Source organism: Pezoporus flaviventris, unplaced genomic scaffold (genome assembly GCF_033815535.1).
Source record: "Pezoporus flaviventris isolate CSIRO_AGI_PZ_B2104156 unplaced genomic scaffold, CSIRO_AGI_Pfla_v1 ptg000022l, whole genome shotgun sequence".
Taxonomy (NCBI): Eukaryota; Metazoa; Chordata; class Aves; order Psittaciformes; family Psittacidae; genus Pezoporus; species Pezoporus flaviventris.
The window spans coordinates 2,425,282-2,448,237 of record NW_026892570.1 but is presented as its reverse complement, the minus strand read 5'-3'; the positions used below and the strand labels follow the sequence as shown (position 1 = coordinate 2,448,237).

At 45.9% G+C, this 22,956-nt stretch overlaps 1 protein-coding gene across 2 annotated transcripts; it reads right to left on the bottom strand.

Moving 5' to 3' along the window:
- Window positions 1–1,798: 1,798 nt before the first annotated feature.
- Window positions 1,799–15,182, bottom strand: IDNK (IDNK gluconokinase). Of its 2 annotated transcripts, XM_061456255.1 has the most exons (5): window positions 15,102–15,182; window positions 14,955–14,985; window positions 14,536–14,622; window positions 12,938–12,981; window positions 1,799–3,084 (listed from the first exon to the last, which is right to left on the bottom strand). In XM_061456255.1, exons 1-5 carry the CDS (start codon window positions 15,140–15,142, stop codon window positions 2,739–2,741), a joined length of 549 nt encoding a protein of 182 aa, XP_061312239.1. In that variant the 5' UTR covers window positions 15,143–15,182; the 3' UTR covers window positions 1,799–2,738. The 2 variants fall into 2 exon arrangements, with proteins under 2 accessions (XP_061312239.1, XP_061312241.1); XM_061456257.1 differs by lacking the exon at window positions 14,536–14,622 and having other exon boundaries at window positions 15,102–15,157.
- Window positions 15,183–22,956: the final 7,774 nt, after the last annotated feature.

Sequence of the window (22,956 nt, the reverse complement as noted above, 5' to 3'; positions counted from 1 at the left end):
AGATTAGAGCAAGGTAGAGGCAAGCTTCCTTTTCATCTAAGACTCTGAGAGGGAAATGCTGATGCTTGGCTTTATCTTCAGATCACCAAGCTGAGAAGAACTGGTGGATGTTTAACATCTTACTGCATTCGTCTACATGCTGCCAGCTGCCCATTCCTGGAAAAAGGGAGGTTCTCATGAAAGGAGGTCTGCAAAATAGGAGTAGCTTTAGGTTTTGATAATTTCTAGTTAATGTGGAGGTTAGAATAATGAAGGTACAGAGGTGTCTTCCTTCAAAGGAAGGATGTAGGTGGGAATTACAGCCTTCAAGAACCACCTAATTAGGACATAACAAATTAACGTATTACACTGCAGTAGTGAAAACTACACCTGTCATATGCAAGATTAATGGCATGTTAATTTAAACGGCCACTTTGTTGTCCTTCAGCATCATCTGAACTGCGGAAATACTTGATTTTGCTTTAAGTGAAAGCAAAAGGCAAATATATTAAAAGGATAAGAGAAAGAAGTATTCCTGTCATGGGAGCAAAGAGTGAGGAATATCCCAGCCTAATCTGAAGCAGCATGAACTGCCTGTGAGAACATATTACTCTGATTATGCAGACTTCCAAAAATCCAAGGTGCTTACACAGGCTTTTCTAAGAGAGAGTGTTTCAAGTGTCGAGTACAGTTTTGTGTTGGTGCCAGCCACTTTGTGAGTGTGCTATAAACGCTGACCAGGAGATCTGAAAATAAATCTAGCCTTCCTGGAAGTCACACTTGAAAATATGTCCCTTTTCAAAAAAAGTAAACTTATCTGAAGGTCTGATAATGTCTGTCTATGACAGGATAAAGCTGCTTTCCCATCCTTGTACAGTGTCCTCATCTAGTTTACTGTGTCTGAAATAAGTGAGTATAAATCCATATTTAATAACGGGCACATTAGTAAAGCTCCTTGTTTGTAAAACTGAGTGTATTATGAAAATATGAAGACTTCACTAAAACAGAGGTACCACAAGAGGGTGCCATTACTGTGATGTTCATAGCTATCACACTGTCAATAGTTCCAACGAGTCACTCGGTCTGAAGAGATGCTTAGCCTCTGAAAGTGGAGGGTGTTAATTAGCCAGACATACCTGTCTCTTGCACTTAGCTTTGCCTCTGAGCCTTTAGTTTGCACCTTGGCTCTCAGAATGAACAGGCTTGGAACCGAGAACAAGTATTTTTTTAATGCTGCTGTATGTAGCAGTGGACTGAAACTGTAGCTGCCTGGTATTCTCTCTCCAGGTCACAACCAACCAGGGACAGACCATTTCTGTGCATGCGTTAATATCTGTGTTTCACAAATTGGTATCTAAAAATGTCCACTTTCTACCAGAAAGTTCCTGTTTATTGTACTGATCTAGGGACGGTAGTTTGGTAAACCACAAAACCCTCACTACTCATATATAATGAGAACCAAGGCATTTTTCAACTAGTTTTTCAGGTAAAAATTATACCAAGCATGCTCTGAAACATGAACTTTGCTTTGAAAGGAGTTCATCCATCATCCTAGAAATGACAAATCATATAACGCACTAAAAATAATCCATCTGCAGCAGCACATAAGGGTGACTCCAGATGTGACTCAAATCTTTCTTACTGAAACCCTCTGCAGCTTTCATTAAGTTACGTTAAAAAGACACCTCCATTGTAACAGGGTATAAAGAACTTGTTAAAAATACATTGGTAGTAAAAAAGGATTTTAATCTTCTATTTTGTGAGTTATGTAGCTGGTTGAATGTATGGAATCTTCTGATCACAAAAAAAAGATGAGAACGTCTATTAGAAATAGTTTAATCTTAAGCTTTAAAGCAGTTGTATGAACATCTGTCTGTAAGTATACATTCGACTGGACACACGCTGACGTGGAAAATTAAAGCACACCAGAAAAGGGAAATGAAGGAGAAGGTCCAACACTGGAAGACCAAATTACCTTTTCTAAAAGAAGGAAATATCTATCACAATATCTTAGATCACTGGCTGACTGACTACTGCACTTCATCAATGGGTATGCTTTGTACATGAAAGATGCAACTTCAGATCCAGTATGATGCTCCTTACTCTTTATTTCTAAAGCTTCCCATATAATTATATTTTGGGTATCACCTCACTGCCACTGCCTGTTCCACACGTTTGTTCAGCTTGATGTTAAATGCATACAGTAAAAGTTCTCAAAAGCTCTGATGACATCACTGGTGCCCTGGTGAGGTTAGCGAGGACACACACAGAGGAGCTACCACTTGTCAAAAATCTGGCAGTAAGAAAAAGGTAGCGTCTGGCATGGAACTTCATCATGCATGTTTCTGTCTCTTGCAGAAAAATTAACACATTGTTTCTAACAAAACCGTAAATTATTTCCTCACTTACTAGCAGATGTGCCCGTCTCCCTGTTTGACAGAGTAAAAATCAAAATGAAGAAAACAAATCATCAGGTGCAACCCTTGGCAAGACTTTCAAAACCAGGCTCTTCCTCAAACAAGGGTTTTAACTTCACATGGCAAAGGGCTTAGAGCTGAGGTTTTGAAAATTTCATCTTACATGTCTTCTATGGAGCTGTGATGAACAGCAATAAACCAGTTCTTGATACAGTAATCCATGCAGGTATCAGGAAAGATTTGTTGTTTTGATTCAATAATCAATTTAATAATTAAAATATGGTTTCATAGCCTTAGGGGAATTTCTGCACCTGTAATTCAGAAAACTCCTTCAGAAAAGCTTCATCCTGAAAAAATGGCATGCTCAATCTCTAGCACCACTTCAGGGAGAGATTTTTCTAGACTGACAGTGATGAAGTTTTCTGGTGGATGAAGAGGCTCGAGAGTATCAAACTGAGACTTGAGAAGTTCAGGTGGCATAAAATGTCCTCTCCGTTTCTCCAGGCGGCCAGCAATGGTGTCTACAGGACCATCTAAATGAACAAAGAGGATCCGCAGTGCTGGGTTTTCTCTTGGTTGCTCTGGGTGGTTGCTTTCAATTGCAGATACTCCACTAACCAATATATGCCTATACATCTTCTTCAGTGCAGAACAGGCCAGAACTGCATCTTGTCTAGATAACTGTTCTCTATCAAAAAGAAAAAATAGATAAATACATCCACATGTGGTATAACAAAACAGCTCATTAGTTCTGCTGACCAAGGGAGACGAGCCCTGCAGCCTTGCAGGGGACAGCCTCGGGACTAGTAGCATTCTTTTAATGTAACTTTGTCAGGATATTGAAACTGAATTTCAGTGTAGGTAAAGACCTGATTTGAAAGTTAGGTCAGGCTCGCCAGCCCCCTGGTAGAACCTCAGTCTTGGGGACCTTCTTCATTAAGAGCAGCAACTGAATATCAATGCAAACTCCCATCCATTTTCTGTAAAATAACTATTACAATCTGTCCAGAGAGTAAATGGCTGGTAAACAGTATAGAGCTCTGCTCTTACACACATCTGGAGGTATACTCCCAATACCTGTCTTCAGATTTAACCTGTTCTCAGATTTAACTGTAATATGTTTCCTGTAACCACGCTCATTGACATCACTGCATATATGCCCACTTCAAGTTAAACAAGGGATTGGGTGCAGGTAAATTAATGCCTTGCATATGTACCTTTTGCTGGCAAAGTTTCTTAAAAGCAAGCACTAAACCATGGGTATGTTTGTTCCACTGAAAAGCAAATCCAGAACTAGCTGTCTCTATGAAGAGTGACTCAAGTCCCTGCCTAAAAAACCAAATTCTGTAATCAAGTTAAAATTTGGTATAAACCTGTATAAAAATCATGTTATGTTCATTTGTCCTGGGTTCAGCAGTATCACAGTATCACAGTATGTTAGAGATTGGAAGGGACCTCGAAAGATCATCTAGTCCAATCCCCCTGCCGGAGCAGGAACACCTAGATAATGTTACACAGGAATGTGTCCAGGCGGGTTTTGAATGTCTCCAGGGAAGGAGACTCCACAACCTCCCTGGGCAGCCTGTTCCAGTGTTCCGTCACCCTCACTGAGAAGAAGTTTCTTCTCAAGTTTAAGTGGAACCTCTTGTGTTCCAGTTTGTACCCATTACCCCTTGTCCTATCATTGTTTGCCACTGAGTAGAGCCTGGCTCCATCCTCGTGACACTCCCCCTTTATATATTTATAGACACTTATAAGGTCACCCCTCAGTCTCCTCCAAACTATAAAGACCCAGCTCCCTCAGTCTTTCCTCATAAGGGAGATGCTCCACTCCCTTAATCATCTTCGTTGCCCTGCGCTGGACTCTCTCCAGCAGCTCCCTGTCCTTCTTGAACTGAGGGGCCCAGAACTGGACAAAATATTCCAGATGCGGTCTCACCAGGGCAGAGTAGAGGGGAAGGAGGACCTCTCTCGACCTACTAACCACCGCCCTTCTAATACACCCCAGGATGCCATTGGCCTTCTTGGCCACAAGGGCACAGTGTTGGCTCATGGTCATCCTGTTGTCCACTAGGACCCCCAGGTCCCTCTCCCCTACACTGCTCTCTAACAGGTCATTTCCCAACCTATACTGGAACCTGGGGTTGTTCCTGCCCAGATGCAGGACTCTACACTTTCCCTTGTTATATTTCATCAAGTTATTCCCTGCCCAACTCTCCAGCCTGTCCAGGTCTCGCTGGATGGCAGCACAGCCTTCTGGCGTGTCAGCCACTCCTCCCAGCTTAGTGTCATCAGCAAACTGTGGTAGCTGGTGCAGTGCTGTGTTTTGACTTCCAGCCTGGGAACAGTGCTGGTGATACCGATGTTTTTGGTTGTTGCTAAGTGATGTTTACACTGACCAAGGACTCTGTGAGGCTCATGCTCTGCCAGGGAGGAGGGGAAGCTGTGAGGAAGCAGAGATGGGGCGCCTGACCCAGGCCATCCAAGGAGGTACTCCATACCACAGCACGTCATGCCCGGGGTGGGGGGTAACTCTGAGTTTTACCCAGAAGGACACGGGCTTCTGGGTGGGACTCGTTTCTTGGCCGGTGGTATCGTATTCTCTTCCCTTGTTATTTTCCCTTATCATTGTTGTCATTGGTGGTAGCGGTGCTGATTTGTGTTGTACATTGGTTGCTGGACTGTTCTTGTCTCAACCCGTGGGAGTTGCACTCTTTCGATCCTCCTCCCCGTTCCTCCGGGAGCAGGGAAGGGGAGAGACCCGGGGAAGGGGAGCCCTCGATTGCTCTCAGCCCGGCACCACTCACTGGGAGTGAGTGAACAAGCTGTCTGGCTAGAGTTTAAACCACGACAGTTCTTTTGGCGCCCAACGTGGGGCTCGAGGAATTGAGATAATAACAGATCTGACCGGATTAATAGTCACTCGTCACAATGCTGATTTATTGGCTCTCAAGGTTGTTCCTCTTGATCTCACAGTTGCAGTATATCGTATCTTATGTCCATCTGGTATTTGCTGTATTAGTGTTTTTCAAGTGTGGGGCTTGGGCTAAGGTTTTTGTCTCATTGTACTTTATGGTAATGATTTGTAATACAATAGAATCATTGATCATGAAACTGATCTGGCTTATGTTCCCAGTGTGGTCACAACCTTTATACTTTGGGAGGTATATAATAGAAGTGCTTAGCAATTACACATCTTTTTTCTCCTTCTCAGGTGCTCAACCTGTGAAGGAGACATCCTTTTACCCTCCCAGTCCTCCCCCCAGACCATTTACATTTGAGAGTTTTGAAGTTTTTGAATGGCCTTTTAATGCTGTTGAGACTTGTTTGCTGATCGTGATGGGAATCACCATGCTAGCACACATACAGAGTGTGTTTTGACCATGACTGATTTCAAGAGTTAAGCAGATTCAGGTTTGGGTCTTGTCTGGGGTCAAACGACGATGTAGGAGGACCGAGAGATTTTACCTGAGGCTGGACAGTCATGAGTGGCAGGGTGGGATAGTATGGGCAAGTATCTAGGTCAGTGGGCCCCTCCAGTACCTTGGAATTTCACCACCGAACAACTGCAAAATCCAGAAGAATTAGTAAAACACTTAAATGAGGTGTGTGGTCATTCTGGCCATACCAGAGATGGACAAATCACGGCAACGTGCTGGGGCTTGGCCTATGCTTACAGGGCCTTGTGCAACACTATCCAGCACCTTCAAAAGGAAAAGAATGTCGGCGAATCTGAGGGCAAAGCAACAGACAGCGCGGTTACCCCAGCTCCAAGCACAGCAGCTACACCACCCCCAGCAACAAGTACAGTCGCTACTCAAACCACAGTGATAATCACTGCAGCCAAACCAGAGGACCAATTCGTACCAATATCGGTTGCCCCTGTACGCAAGAGAACAAGCAAAAAGGAGGCAAAAAGGGTGAAGCAAGATGAAGAACCAATGAATTCACCACCCGGTCCAGAATCTGATCAGGAGTCATCATCACATGACGAAGAAGAAGAAGAAGAGGTAACTTCTCGACCTCGGACCTCAACCGAGCTGCGGAATATGCGAAAAGATTTTACCCGTCAACCAGGGAAGCACATCATCACCTGGTTACTCCGATGCTGGGACAATGGGGCTGATGGTCACGAACTAGAAGGTACAGAAGCCAAGCAGCTGGAATCACTTGCTAGAGAAGGGGGAATTGACAAAGCAATCGCAAGAGAGAAAAAGTCCCTCAGCCTTTGGAGGAGGCTCTTGGCAGCTGTGAAAGAAAGGTTTCCGTACAAGGACGATGTTACGAGTTGTTCAGCCAAGTGGACTACTATAGACAAAGGCATCCAGTCTCTGAGGGAATCGGCCATCGTAGAGATGCTCTATCACATCAAGCCAAATAACGGGGATACACCTATAGATCCAGATGAAGTTGAATGTACACGACCCATGTGGCGAAAACTTACACGGAATGCACCGTCATCATATGCCCATTCATTGGCAACAGTAACCTGGAATGACATAGTACCACTAACAGTGAATGAAATGGTTCATAAACTCCGAGAGTTCGAAGACAATCTCACCCCTTCCATCATCTGTGGAAAAACTGTCCCAGGACCTCGACAAATTGAGGGACGATCTATCTGATTTATCCAGCTCCTCACGTGTACCAACACACGTCTCAGCTATTAACAAAAGGTGTCCTATTGTTCAAGAGAGGAGATACAGAAGGTATACGCCACAGGCTACCCTATGGTTTTACCTGCTGGATCATGGAGAAGACATGAGAAAGTGGGATGGAAAACCTACTTCAGCTTTGGAGGAACGGGTGAGTGCATTGAAGAGGGGAGCAAGGGCCAAGACTGATCGTCCCATGAGAGCTACGGCTTCAGTCTCTGGTGAGAAGTTTCCCAGATGGAGTGGAAGAGCTGATTTTACTCCAGCTCCTGTGATAACAAAGAATAATCCCTTTCACCACGACTTAAGTGTCCAAGGCTGTGACGACCATTAGAGGGGCCCTGCCTCCAGCCAGGTGGAGGTAGGGGACAATCGGATTTACTGGACTGTGTGGATCAGATGGCCTGGCACATCAGTCCCACAGAAGTATAAGGCTTTAGTAGATACTGGTGCACAGTGTACCCTGATGCCATCAAGCTACCAAGGGGTGGAACCCATCTATATTTCTGGAGTGACAGGAGGATCCCAAGAGTTGACTGTGCTGGAGGCTGAAATCAGCCTGACTGGGAGGGAATGGCAAAAGCACCCTATTGTGACTGGTCCAGAGGCTCCATGCATCCTCGGCATAGACTATCTCAAGAGACTTCAAAGACCCAAAAGGGTACCGGTGGGCTTTTGGTATTGCTGCTTTGGAGACTGAGGAAATTGAGCAGCTGTCCACCTTGCCTGGTCTCTCAGAGGATCCTTCTGTTGTGGGGTTGCTGAAGGTCGAAGAACAAGTGCCAATTGCGACCACAACAGTGCACCGGCGGCAATATCGCACCAACCGAGACTCCCTGATTCCCACCCATCAGCTGATCCGTGGACTGGAGAGCCAGGGAGTGATCAGCAGGACCCGCTCGCCCTTCAATAGCCCCACATGGCCAGTGCGAAAGTCTAATGGAGAATGGAGACTAACAGTAGACTATCGTGGCTGAATGAAGTCACACCACCATTGAGTGCTGCTGTACCGGACATGCTAGAACTTCAGTATGAACTAGAGTCAAAGGCAGCCAAGTGGTATGCCACGATTGATATTGCCAATGCATTTTACTCAATTCCTTTGGCAGCAGAGTGCAGGCCACAGTTTGCTTTTACTTGGAGGGGTGTCCAGTTCACTTGGAACCAACTGCCCCAGGGGTGGAAACACAGCCCTACCATTTGCCATGGACTGATCCAGACTGCACTGGAACAGGGGCAAGCTCCAGAACACCTGCAATACATTGATGACATTATTGTGTGGGGCGGCACAGCGGAAGAAGTCTTTGAGAAAGGGAGGAAAATAATCCAAATCCTGCTGAAAGCCGGTTTTGCCATAAAACGGAGTAAGGTCAAGGGACCTGCACAGGAGATTCAATTTTGGGGAATACAATGGCAAGATGGACGTAGACAGATCCCCACAGTTGTGATCAACAAGGTAACAGCAATGTCTCCACCAACTAATAAGAAAGAAACGCAAGCTTTCTTGGGTGCTGTGGGGTTCTGGAGAATGCACATCCCAAATTACAGTTCGATAAGCCCTCTCTATCATGTGACCCGGAAGAAGAATGATTTTAAATGGGGCCCTGAGCAGCAACAAGCCTTTGAGCAAATTAAACGCGAGATAGTTCATGCAGTAGCCCTTGGACCAGTCCGGACCGGACCAGATGTAAAAAATGTACTGTACACTGCAGCTGGGGAGAACGGTCCTACCTGGAGCCTCTGGCAGAAAGCTCCAGGGGAGACTCGAGGTCGACCCCTCGGCTTTTGGAGTCAGGGATACAAAGGATCTGAGGCCAGCTATACCCCAACTGACAAAGAGATACTGGCAGCCTATGAAGGGGTTCGAGCTGCTTCGGAAGTGATTGGCACTGAAGCACAGCTCCTCCTGGCACCCCGGTTGCCCGTGCTGGGCTGGATGTTCAAAGGCAGTGTCTCCTCTACACATCATGCAACTGATGCTGCTTGGAGTAAATGGGCTGCACTAATTACACAACGAGCTCGAACAGGGAATCCCAGTTGTCCAGGCATTCTAGAAGTCATCATGGACTGGCCAGAGGGCAAAGATTCCAGAATGTCACCAGAGGAGGAGGCGGTGCGTGCTGAAGAGGCCCCACCATATAATAAACTGTCAGAAAGTGAAAAGCAGTATGCCTTGTTTACTGATGGGTCTTGCCGTATTGTGGGAAAGAATCAGAGATGGAAGGCAGCTGTATGGAGTCCTGGACGACAAGTTGCAGAAACTGCTGAAGGAGAGGGTGAATCGAGTCAGTTTGCCGAGGTGAAAGCCATCCAGCTGGCCCTGGACATTGCTGAACGAGAAAAGTGGCCAGTACTTTATCTCTATACTGACTCATGGATGGTGGCAAATGCCCTGTGGGGGTGGTTGCAGCAATGGACGCAGAGCAACTGCCAACGCAGAGGTAAACCCATCTGGGCTGCTGCACTGTGGAAAGATATCGCTGCCCGGGTACAGAACCTGGTGGTGAAGGTACGCCATGTAGATGCCCATGTGCCCAAGAGTCGGGCCACTGAGGAACACCAGAACAACCAACAAGTGGATAAAGGGGCTAAGATTGAAGTGGCTCAGATGGACTTAGATTGGCAACATAAAGGTGAATTATTTTTGGCCCGGTGGGCCCATGACACTTCAGGCCATCAGGGCAGAGATGCAACATATAGATGGGCCCGTGATCGAGGGGTGGACTTAACAATGGACACTATTGCCCAGGTTATTCATGAGTGTGAAACATGTGCTGCAATTAAACAAGCCAAGTGGTTAAAGCCTCTTTGGTATGGAGGACGATGGCTGAAGTATAAATATGGGGAAGCCTGGCAGATTGACTATATCACACTGCCACCAACCCGCCAAGGCAAGCGCCATGTGCTTACCATGGTGGAAGCAACCACCGGGTGGGCTGGAAACATACGCTGTGCCCCATGCCACTGCCCGGAACACTATCCTGGGCCTTGAGAAACAGATTTTGTGGCGACACGGCACCCCAGAGAGAATTGAGTCAGACAATGGGACTCATTTCCGGAATAACGTTACAGATATTTGGGCCAAAGAGCATGGCATTGAGCGGGTATATCACATCCCCTACCATGCACCAGCCTCTGGGAAAATCGAACGGTACAATGGGCTGTTAAAAACTACACTGAGAGCAATGGGTGGGGGAACTTTCAAGCATTGGGATACACACTTACCAAAGGCCACCTGGTTGGTCAACACCAGAGGATCTGCCAACAGGGCCGGCCCAGCCCAGTCAGAACTTTTACATATTGTAGAGGGGGACAAAGTTCCCGTGGTGCATATGAAGAATTTGCTGGGGAAGACAGTCTGGGTAATTCCTGCTTCAGGTAAAGGCAAACCCACTCGTGGGATTGCTTTTGCTCAGGGACCTGGATATACTTGGTGGGCAATGCGGGAAGATGGGGAAGTCCGATGTATACCTCAAGGGGATTTGATTTTAGGGGAAAACAGCCAATGAACTTAATTGTATGCTGTTGCCTGCTGTGTAATACTTTCATAGCCCATCAACTAGATGTCTCCAGGTCACCAGCGACTGGCCCTGACTTCCCTCCAGCCATCATCCCAACAGAGAATGAACTTTGATAGAACCGGATGAGTTCCGCAGTAAAGGAACGACCAGCATCAGCAGGCAACGATCCAATACTGCACACAGCCTTTCCTGCCCTGAAAGATTGTTACAAGAGATGGAACCTGACATCATGGACTGAATGGACTTGGCAGCATTATAGGAATTGGTCCATGCACTAAGAAAATGATATTTTTCTCTTGGTCTGTGTGTATATGGATGTATATATGTGGGAGAGTGATGGTGTATTGAAAATGTGGGATCTGAGCATGACGTGAATGGTATGGAATAAGGGGTAGATAATGTCCTGGGTTCAGCAGTAGCAGTCATGTTTCTCCTTCGTGGTAGCTGGTGCAGTGCTGTGTTTTGACTTCCAGCCTGGGAACAGTGCTGGTGATACCAATGTTTTTGATTGTTGCTAAGTGATGTTTACTTTGTGAGGCTCATGCTCTGCCAGGGAGGAGGGGAAGCTGTGAGGAAGCAGAGACGGGGCGCCTGACCCAGGCTAGCCAAAGAGGTATTCCATACCACAGCACATCATGCCCGGGGTGGGGGGTAACTGGGAGTTACCCAGAAGGACACAGGCTTCTGGGTTGGACTGGTTTCTTGGCCGGTGGCATTGTATTCTCTTCCTTTGTTATTTTCTCTTATCATTGTTGTCGCTGGTGGTAGCGGTGGTGATTTGTGTTCTACACTGGCGGCTGGACTGTTCTTGTCTCAACCCGTGGGAGTTGCACTCTTTCGATCCTCCTCCCCGTTCCTCCGGGAGCGGGGAAGGGGAGAGACCCGGGGAAGGGGGGCCCTCGATTGCTCTCAGCCCAGCACCACTCACTGGGAGTGAGTGAACAAGCTGTCTGGCTAAGGTTTAAACCACGACATGATTGTATTTTGGTTCACAGGGAAACAAGAATTTAAAATACCTACTGTTACCACCTAGGTGAGCCAATGCCAGCCTCAGTTACTTAGAAGTACTTGTAATTAAACACTGGCATTAGGTTCTTTTGAAGTATACTTGATTTTGCAAGTTTCTGAAGTTGGGCAGTGGCCTTGGGCTAGCAGGTGTCCTCGGTTCAGCCAAGTACGACATCACGTAACATAAAGCAATGGATCCAGCATAACAACCCAAATTTCTCAGTGAGTTAACCCATGCTCTTATGCAGGACACTCACCTGATGCGCACAAGCAACAGCCACTGCGTAAAGCCAGGCTGAAGAGTATCTGCTCACCCAGCCTTTCGCCATCCAGGAGATGCTCCAGTCTGTTCATGATCTACACGGCCCTTTGTTGGATGCTCTCCAGTATGCCTGTATCTCTTACTACAATGAGGAGCCCAGAAACAGACACAGCACTCCAGGTGTGGCCTCACCATTGCTGATGAAAGGGGAAGTTTCACCTCTCTTGACCTGCTGGCAATACTTTGCATAATACAGCCCAGGGTAGCGCTGACCTGCCTTGCCAAAGGAGCACACTGCTAGCTCATTTTCAGCTTGAATGGCCACTATGGTGCCCCCAGGTCCTTTTCTGCAAAGTGGCTTTCCAGCCAGGTGCCTTCCAGTGTCTGTACTGGTGCCCAGGGCAGGAATTTGCACTTCTTAAACTGCACAAGGTTCCAAACTACAGCCTGTCAAAGGTCACTCTGGAGCCACTCCTCCCAGTTTGGTGTCATCTGCAGACTTGCTGAGGGAATGCTCTGTCCCATCACCCCCATCATTAATGAAGATGTTAAAAAGGGTTGGACCCCTGGGGTACACTGTAAGTGACTGGCCTCCAGCTAGACTTTGTGCCACTGATCACCACCCTCTGGCCCTGACTGTTCAGTTTTCATCCTCATCCAGTCCTTATTTCCATCAGCTTCTCAATGAGGATCCTATGACAGATGGTGTCAAACAAATCTGACACAGTATCTTATTTGCAATAACAATAGTTTACAAAATTTTATCCTACTGGCATTGTTGGTGTATTCTGATCCTTTGTAAGAATCTAATGTCAGGCTTACTACTGAACTGGATACTTGAAATTATTTTTCACATACAGCGGAAAAAAACACTATCACTGGCAACAATTTTTCCAACACTATTATTCAGGGATTATCCCACCCTCAGAAACTACTATGACATCTTAAGATTACCGAAAATAGAATGGCCTTACTACCTTAAGAATGTGTTTACAGTACTGTACACATTTTTGCTTTGGAACGCAATGGGGAAAAATACTTGTGGTACTTTTTTTGTCTGTAGCCCAACGTCCTTAAAGCTAGATGTTCTCTTACCTCCTTAGTATATCATGCAATGCACAAAGCCAGGGAATCCTGTCCTAGAAAGAAAACAAATTGGTTTGAAGTTATTTATGAAACTGATTTGCAACAATTGCTTCTCACACCTATAGCATCTGACTCGAGACAAACATTAGCCTAAAACTGTATGGCAAGTTAAATTTTGTTTCTCTTTTCTTCCTAATGTAGATTTGCTACCACTGCCTAAAGGCCAATGAGAACTGCTAGGCATATTATCAATAGAGTATATTTAGTGGAATAGTACTTCTTACATTACAGATACCTACAAGTATCTGATGGAAGTAATATGTATTCACGTATAGCATGCACCTTGTGAGCCTTTGAAGGACAGTCAACTTCTTTCCTGCTTCTATTACACAATTCAAATGTACAGCCTAAATTGTTCTTTTTCATTATAATGCTTTGGATCAAAGTTCAGGTTTTCAGGAACAGAGAGATCTAAATTTACTTACCTGCAAGCACTTACCATTTTTATGTCAACAGCAATGACAAATAAATGTAATCATAGCCAGAATTTTGCAACACTTTTGCTCAGTAGTTACGCAAACACAATGCAAGTGATTGATCAGCTTCTCATTATAATCTTGCTTTAAATTTTAAGGTCCCCCAAACTTCTGTGATACCTACTGAGCACTAAACAACTGCTCCCATTTCATCTTTCAATGCTGTTACTGCTGGGTGAGCACAAGTGGTAACATGGACAAATAAATGCAACCATTTCTTGTTAGTACAGAGTAACTCCACTGGCATTCCAGGTGGCCCTCCCAGTTTTGCATCTCTAGTGTTTGAGAAGCCATGTTTCCCTCTTGCTGGGCACCATACACCTATGGATTAGTAGTTCAACTGTGCAATGTTGCTTTAGACAAGACACTGGCTTATATGTACTTCTAACCACTAGTGAACGATTAGATTTTTTTAACAAGAATCAGGAGTGTTTTTTTTCAGCCTATAGAGTGCTCTACAGGACTTCCTAATTCAGCTTTATGTTTCCCGACATTTCCCAAGGAAAGTTCAAGAGGTGTCATCTCGTAACTTTTCTAATTTACTCAAGTCTCTGAATTCCTAAGTATTGAAAAACTAAACTTGATAGTTTTTCATGCTTAGGATGAACAACAGGCTGAAGGGAAGGAGGCACATGTCAAGTAGCAGCTTGTCAAACAGAAGGCTGTTGAGTACTCACTGCAGTAACAGAAATTGATGACGTACTTCAGTAGAGATATCTGTCTGTCTGATATCTATTTAACTCAAGGAAACAGCATGTAACCTAAAGCTGCAATTCTGCATATTGATGTAGAGGGAGAGATTTCTGACACATCCAGTATCAGCAGCAAACTCCTTGCAAGCTACCAAGCACACCCTGACTTTTTGATGCAGAATACTTTGCAAGCTTTTTGATGCAGAATACTTTGTAACTCAAGAAGCCTCCCTCTCTCACCAACTGCAGACATACGAACTCAGCTTGTGTTTACAGCCAGCCAAGCCTACATGAAGCACAACCTGATTTAACGTGAGGTGCCTGAGGTTGCAAAGATAAATATGCCGATGATGGTTCTTTCAAGGTTTGTACATCGTACCTCATCATTTAGTGCTATCCCTTCTGCCATCTTCTTTTTATTCTCTGTAGAATGATAATCGTCTGCATCATAGAATTTCCACCCCAGCTACGAGAACATAAACATAAAGAGGGATCATTCAGCCAAGCCAGCTGAGCTAACAAGGACCCAGGATTTACAAAGATAACACCTTAGCAGTTACAGGCCTGTTACACCACGGCATGAATCACCACTTATGTCACGGCGCTCAGGAAAAGGGACGACTTCCGCCACGCTACACCACCACCTGCGGGCGAACCCAGCCCGGCCTGAGGCCGCGTCCCACCGAGCAGAACCGTGCTGGGCCGAGCCGTGCAGGGGATAAAGACAGGGCGGGTGTGTGCGCTTCCCTTCGAGCGACGCTGACAGAGGCGCACACCGGCGGCGTGGCGCCGCCGTACCTTCGCTGCCAGCCGCGACCCAACCGTGGTCCTGCAGGGAAGCACAAAGACTCGGTCAGAGCTCCCCCCGGGGCCGAGCGCAAAACCTCGGCACGGACAGGCCGGAGCCTCAGCACCACCCCCCTCCGCCGCCTGCCCGATACCTACTTCCCCGCGCCGCTCACGCCCATCACTACCACCAGCACCATGGCGAGCCCGACCGCCCCGCCCCGTTCCGTTCCTCTCCCGCGGGAGGCGGGAGCAGCAGGGAGGCCCGTCCCGGGGCATCTCCTCCTGCCGCGGTAGCGCCACCGCGCGTGGCGTCGGCAGCTTCTGCTTCCCTTTTCCGGGCGCCGGCCGTAGGCGTGTGTCCGCCTCTCTCGTATCCCGCGGTCGGTGGCTGTGCTGGGGTTCCACGGTCTTCCTCTGCTCCCCACCCCCGGCCGCTCTGTCTGCGGCTTTTCTGCCCGGCCTGGCGCTTCTTTCCCAGTGCTCCCCAGAGACGTGCTGAGTTTGCAGCCTCGGCAACACACACCCACTAACAGGAATAACAACCGCCGCCGTGCGTGTTGAACAGTGCCTTGGACGCTGTTTTTTTACTCTCTGCCTTTAAAATGTGATTAACCCATTAGCCATGCCACGGCTAACTCCGTGTTTTTTAAGGATAAATCAGGTCCTATTTCTGAATTCTGGAACTGTATTAGACACCCAGTATTCCCGCTGTCAGCACGCAGGTGTACCTAACCCAGCACCACCCAGCACCCTCCATGGTGTGTAAGGATGGGACGCGGCAGTCTCCGCGAAGGTGAGTCAGGGTTTAGAGTGCTCTCGGGAGCTTCTCCACCCTCAGGGGAGCACAGTGTCGGCCCTGCCTTCTCGGGCAAACGAAAAGCCTCTGCTTTTCACAGACCTTCGTCTGGAAGTACAATAAAATCTCGTTGTGTGTTTTGTTTGTTTTCAGCCTCCTCTCTTAAAACTTGTCTTTGCAGGACCGCATTGTATCCCACGTGGAGAAACGACCTAGGCTGGTGCTGCGAAGAGGACTGCAGCATGGTAGTAGCTGTGAATAATGGAGTCCCTGCACATACATAAGACTCAGGTGACGGTCTCTTCATGGGAAAGGTCACAGTCTAAATAGAGAGTAGGGATGACGAGAATGTGCAAGTGGAGCAATGTGGGGTTTGGTTGTTTTTTTTTCAGTTTTCCTTTTCCCAAATGTTGTAGTAGGTCTGTAGGAGGAAACAACACTCTTGGGAAAGGCAGGGGATTAGGCACACCTGATGAATATGTGATGTCCCAGACCTGCAGCTCACATTGCTGACTGATGGCCTATGCATGCACAGTGGGTTACATCCTGTAAACACTGTTTCTCTTGCACAGACCATGTATGCCATACAAGTGCTCTGCCCATGCCTGGTGGGCATGGGAGGGACTTACGGACTTTCGTAGATTGGTCTTAACTGACACTTCAGCCAAACAACCGAATGTCTGGAAATTCCACTCCAAGGTCTTTATATCCTACTTGCACACAATTTGCAGGTGGAAAAAGAGGTAACAGTCAGTTGAGCTCAGACATTTCGTAACCCACCAGAGAGAAGGGCTTAGCAGGTGCCTCAAGTAGGTGGCCTGACACTAGTGTCAGGAAGAGAAGAGTATCTGTGAAAAAATGTCAGTGCTGGTTGGACATCAATGATAATTATGTCATACTGCACCTTTCACTGTAGCTGAGGAAGTCACCTCCTAATGTCTTAGAGACAACAGCTTCTCAATGTGGAGTAGCACACAGTATGTTCTTTAGGTTACAGGTACTAAGTTGTTCCAGAATCCACAGTAGTGCTAATTCTAAATATATTGATGTAATGTTTCTTGTACAGACATGATTATTTGACATGATAGATTTTTTCCACATTTGAAAAAAGCCTAGATTTTAAAAATAGTGATGTTTTTATCTTCTCAAGCATGTTGTCATACAGATTTTGAAATTATGCACCTTGCTTACTTATCCAAAGCTTCATGGTTCTGCATGAAAATCTGTGGTTTGAAATCATAAAAGAGGTCTGAATGGAATATGTTATTAACGATACTGATCCATCCAGTTAGTTATAAATCTTTCCTTCTGCAATCCACCTTCTGGTTTCTCTGCTAACATAGGGCTAGACAGAAGTGATTTTTTTTTCTTTAATTAAAAAAAATCCACCAGTTTAATAGGCAGTGCCATAGCAAAAATCAGGTATTGAAATTTGAAAATTTGATTTTATGGGAAAATATCTCCCTGTTTTCATTATACACATTGGATTTCCTCTTGTGTTTTCCTGTAAGGAAAGGCTGTTTGGTGACTGCAAAATGAATAAGTTCATTAAACTGTAGAGAAAAAAAAAATACCAAACCAAACAAAAACCCAATGCCAAAAATTTATTCAGGTAAGAGATCTGACAGTGGTGGCGATTCTTAATGAAATGAATTAAACTTTTTTTTTTATTTACTTGTATTTTAAGTTAGCTCCTCTTTTGAAGGCATAAACTTTTTAAATGTGTATCAGTTAAGTATATTACATCACTAGTTTCTCAACTGGAAGACCGCCTCCAAAAGGAAAATTGAGTCAATCCCAGTTTCTGAAGCTAAATGGGGTAATGTGACCTTATGTGAATCAGCTTTGGAAGAAATTCTCAAGAAGTACATTAAGTCTCTCACTCTGCATGAGATTTTATTTTCTTTGTAGGGCACTTCAAATAACGCTATGAATGGTGGATGTCTTGCATTTTTTCTTACTGTTATCTGTCTCTGACCGTTTAATTGAGGTTGGAACTGCCAGTATTTCACATACCTATGAAGAGTGTCTTAACAAAGACCAGAACCTTCAAAGTTCAAAACAGCCCAGTCCTCAAATTACTAACAGACCACAGTGATATCTTGTCCTGGGTTCAGCAGTAGCAGTCATGTTTTTCCTTTGTGTTAACTGGTGCAGTGCTGTGTTTTGACTTCTAGCTTGAGAACAGTGTTGGTGAAGCCGATGTTTTCGGTTGTTGCTAAGTGATGTTTACCCTGACCAAGGACTTTGTGAGGCTCATGCTCTGCCAGGGAGGAGGGGAAGCTGTGAGGAAGCAGAGACGGGGCGCCTGACCCAGGCTAGCCGGGGAGGTATTCCATACCACAGCACGTCATGCCCGGGGTGGGGAGGTAACTGGGAGTTACCCGGAAGGACACGGGCTTCCGGGTGGAACTCGCTTTCTTGGCCGGTGGTATCGTATTCTCTTCCCTTGTTATTTTCCCTTATCATTGTTTTAGCTGATAGTAGCGGTGGTGATTTGTTGCTGGACTGTTCCTGTCTCAACCCATGGGAGTTGCACTCTCTCGATCCTCCTCCCCGTTCCTCCGGGAGCGGGGAAGGGGAGAGCCCCGGTGCGGGGGGGGGGGGGGGGGGAGACGGACACGGACCTCGATTGTTGTCAGCTCGGCACCACTCACTGGGAGTGAGTGAACAAGTTACCTGACTGGGTTTAAACCACGACAGTTCTTATTGAGAAAATTGAGAAAAATGCATTGGCAATATCAATCGTGGCATACCACTTGGCTGCCTTTGACTCTAGTTCATACTGAAGCTCTAGCATGTCCGGTACGGCAGCACTCAATGGTGGTGTGACTTCATTCAGGCCACGATAGTCTACTGTTAGTCTCCATTCTCCATTAGACTTTCGCACTGGCCATAGGGGCCGTTGAAGGGTGAGCGGGTCCTGCTGATCACCCCTGACTCTCCAGTCTACGGATCAACTGATGGATGGGAATCAGGGAGTCTCGGTTGAGGTCCGAGGTCGAGAAGTTACCTCTTCTTCTTCATCTTCGTCATGTGATGATGACTCCTGATCAGATTCTGGACCGGGTGGTGAATTCATTGGTTCTTCATCTCGCTTCACCCTTTTTGCCTCCTTTTTGCTTGTTCTCTTGCGTACAGGGGCAACTGATATTGGTACGAATTGGTCCTCTGGTTTGGCTGCAGTGATTATCACTGTGGTTTGAGTAGCGACTGTACTTGTTGCTGGGGGTGGTGTAGCTACTGTGCTTGGAGCTGGGGTAACCGCGCTGTCTGTTGCAGTTGAAGTTCGAGCAGCTGCTGTACTTGCCACTGGGGTAGCTGCGCAGTTCATTGCAGCCAAAGTTTGAGTAGCGACTGTCACTTTGCCCTCAAATCCGCCAACATTCTTTTCCTTTTGAAGGTGCTGGATAGTGTTGAACAAGGCCCTGTAAGCATAGGCCAAGCCCCAGCACGTTGCCGTGATTTGTCCATCTCTGGTATGGCCAGAATGACCACACACCTCATTTAAGTGTTTTACTAATTCTTCTGGATTTTGCAGTTGTTCGGTAGTGAAATTCCAAAGTACTGGAGGGGCCCACTGACCTAGATACTTGCCCATACTATCCCACACACCCTGCCACTCATGGCTGTCCAGCTTTCAGCCTCCAGCACAGTCAACTCTTGGGATCCTCCTGTTACTCCAGAAATATAGATGGGTTCCACCCCTTGACAGCTTGATGGCATCAGGGTACACTGTGCACCGGTATCTACTAGAGCCTTATACTTCTGTGGGACTGATGTGCCAGGCCATCTGATCCACACAGTCCAGTAAATCCGATTGTCCCCTACCTCCACCTGGCTGGAGGCAGGGCCCCTCTAATGGTCGTCACAGCATTGGACACTTAAGTCGTGGTGAAAGGGATTATTCTTCATTATCACAGGAGCTGGAGTAAAATCAGCTCTTCCACTCCATCTGGGAAACTGCTCACCAGAGACTGAAGCCGTAGCTCTCATGGGACGATCAGTCTTGGCCCTTGCTCCCCTCTTCAGTTCACTCACCCGTTCCTCCAAAGCTGAAGTAGGTTTTCCATCCCACTTTGTCATGTCTTCTCCGTGATCCAGCAGGTAAAACCATAGGGTACCCCGTGGCGTATACCTTCTGTATCTGCTCTCTTGAGCAATAGGACGTCTTTTGTTAATAGCTGAGACGTGTGTTGGTACACGTGAGGAGCTGGATAAATCAGATACATCGTCCCTCAATTGTTTGAGGTCCTGGGACAGTTTTTTTCACAGCTGAGATGATGGAAGGAGTGAGATTGTCTTCGAACTCTCGGAGTTTATGAACCATTTCATCCACTGTTGGTGGTACTATGTCATTCCAGGTCACTGTTGCCAATGAATGGGCATATGATGACGGTGCATTCCGTGTAAGTTTTCGCCACATGGGTCGTGTACATTCAACTTCATCTGGATCTATAGGTGTATCCCCGTTATTCAGCTTGATGTGATAGATCATCTCTACAATGGCCGATTCCCTCAGAGACTGGATGCCTTTGTCTATAGTAGTCCACTTGGCCGAACGACTCGTAACATCGTCCTTGTATGGAAACCTTTCTTTCACAGCTGCCAAGAGCCTCCTCCAAAGGCTGAGGGACTTTTTCTCTCTTGCAATTGCTTTGTCAATTCCCCCTTCCACCTCACGGGTAGGGGGGTAACTAAGATACGATATACTGAAACTGTGAGATCAAGAGGAAAAACCTTGAGAGCCAATAAATCAGCATTGTGACGAGTGACTATCAATCCAGTCAGATCTGTTCTTATCTCAACCCCTCGTGCCCCACGTTGGGCGCCAATAAGAACTGTCGTGGTTTAAACCCAGTCAGGTAACTTGTTCACTCACTCCCAGTGAGTGGTGCCGAGCTGACAACAATCGAGGTCCGTGTCCGTCTCCCCCCCCCCCCCCCCCCCGCACCGGAGCTCTCCCCTTCCCCGCTCCCGGAGGAACGGGGAGGAGGATCGAGAGAGTGCAACTCCTACGGGTTGAGACAAGAACAGTCCAGCAACAAATCACCACCGCTACTATCAGCTAAAACAATGATAAGGGAAAATAACAAGGGAACAGAATACGATACCACCGGCCAAGAAAGCGAGTTCCACCCGGAAGCCCGTGTCCTTCCGGGTAACTCCCAGTCACCCCCCACCCCGGGCATGACGTGCTGTGGTATGGAATACCTCCCCGGCTAGCCCGGGTCAGGCGCCCCGTCTCTGCTTCCTCACAGCTTCCCCTCCTCCCTGGCAGAGCATGAGCCTCACAGAGTCCTTGGTCAGGGTAAACATCACTTAGCAACAACCGAAAACATCGGCTTCACCAACACTGTTCTCAAGCTAGAAGTCAAAACACAGCACTGCACCAGTTAACACAAAGGAAAAACATGACTGCTACTGCTGAACCCAGGACATATCTCTAAGGCACCCGGTGACTAAATACAAATTATGCTGTAATAGCAGTGTGATTGTGCTGAAGTAATTGAATTTGCCTGCATCTTTTCAATTTCTTGGCTGATTAATTGTGAGGCAGGGAGGAATGTTTCATTTGGGTGGGAGTTCTTTGGAGATCCAAATGAACAAACCCAAAAATACCTGTGGTCACTTTGACACTGGAAGCGTTCTCACAATTGCAATTCCTATTCCCAGAATTAAAACCTCGATTGCTCTGTCACAACTGTCCTTGAGATTTTGTTAACACCAAGAGCAACTGAACATCACACCTACAGTGCACACCAAACAGGCTGTGTAACCAGATTATTTCACCTGTATCCAGCTTGATTACCAGGAAGTAGAGTAAACACCTTTTTCTCTGTTTGACAGCTTTTTTTCATAACGCATAACTTTGCATTTTATAAAAACCTCCATGCTGGGCTGGTCTGATGTCATTTAAAAGATAATTTATATCAGTGTATTTGCAGGAATTCATGCCAGGAATTCTCTTTCACCCAAGCCCAGGCCAACAAACCATGAGCATGCATTGACAGAACTTTACAGGCACCAGTGCGCTCTGCTGGTGAAAAGGAGGGAGAGAAACTAATCAAATTGCACAAACATAGGAGACTATAGGCAATGCAAAGATGTCAGTTATATTCAGGCTTCCTGCTGGTGTGGTTCATTTGATTTGTGCAGGTCTAATTCATGTTCGTAGTGAACTGGAGAGATGACTGGATAAAACTCAGCCAAATGGTTGATTCAACAGGATAACATTGCCTATGCTTCAGTGTCCACTTAAGATGTGTTTAATTAAGTTGTAGATCCAGTAAGATATGTGTATTCTTTTGGTTTGAATGGAATGAGGGTTTCTTTTCCAGTCTATCCTAGTCAAAGACAAAATAAATATTTTCCCATCTATTTTTTCTTTAATAACATGGAGGAGCTTCATATTAGCCTTTCTCATTTAATGATACATGCATATCTTAGGAAATGTGTTCTGATGCTGTTATTTCCCTGAATACTATTTGCCACAATTGGCACGAGTGCCTTCTCTCTGGCATTTAAATTTATTGCTATTTCCAGTGTTGGCAGAATATGTAACTTGATTCTGAAGCTCTGATATAATTACATAAAAAAGCTGTATGGCTTCATGAATTCCAGACTGCAGTCACTTAGCTGAAATAGAAGACAATGGAATGTAAATGTCTTCTGATTTTTTTATTTGTTGTATTTTATAACATGTGAAATTATAACGGTGAAGGATGAACAGTCAGGAATTAAAAGGTAAAAGAACCCTCAAGAATACTTGCCATAAAACCCATCATGCACTTCTAGCCCCTGAAGAATTTTCCAGATACTGTGTTTTTAAATACTTTTAAAAATAGTATTTAGTCTATTTTATAACTTTTTTACCAGTGTCTTTCTGAGCCTCCCTGGTTTGACTAATTGTCTGATACTGAATTTATGGAATTCACTAAAGCTTTATCATCTACTTAAATTAGATGCCTAATTTTAGAGGAGGGTAACATGAAATATGAATGAAAGGATTTTACTTTCCTGGAGTTATTTCTATGTGCCTTTACTGTATCTGCCTCCTTCCCAAAGACACTAGGAAAGGGCTGTTGTACTCAGAATATTGCCAAATTCAAGTAGAAAAAACCCATTCTCACCCTAATTCGTAATCAACGCTCATCACAGAATAATGGTGAACTACTGTAAAAGTGAACAGACCTCTTAAAGCTTGCTGGCAAC

Bases quoted from the DNA above. Each gene is read 5' to 3' on its own strand.
- IDNK (XM_061456255.1), bottom strand. From the start codon at position 15,142: ATGGTGCTGGTGGTAGTGATGGGCGTGAGCGGCGCGGGGAA. The intron at 14,986-15,101 runs GTAGGTATCGGG...GCTTCCCTGCAG, and splicing joins GGCGTGAGCGGCGCGGGGAA to GACCACGGTTGGGTCGCGGC. The intron at 14,623-14,954 runs GTACGGCGGCGC...ATGTTCTCGTAG, and splicing joins GGTCGCGGCTGGCAGCGAAG to CTGGGGTGGAAATTCTATGA.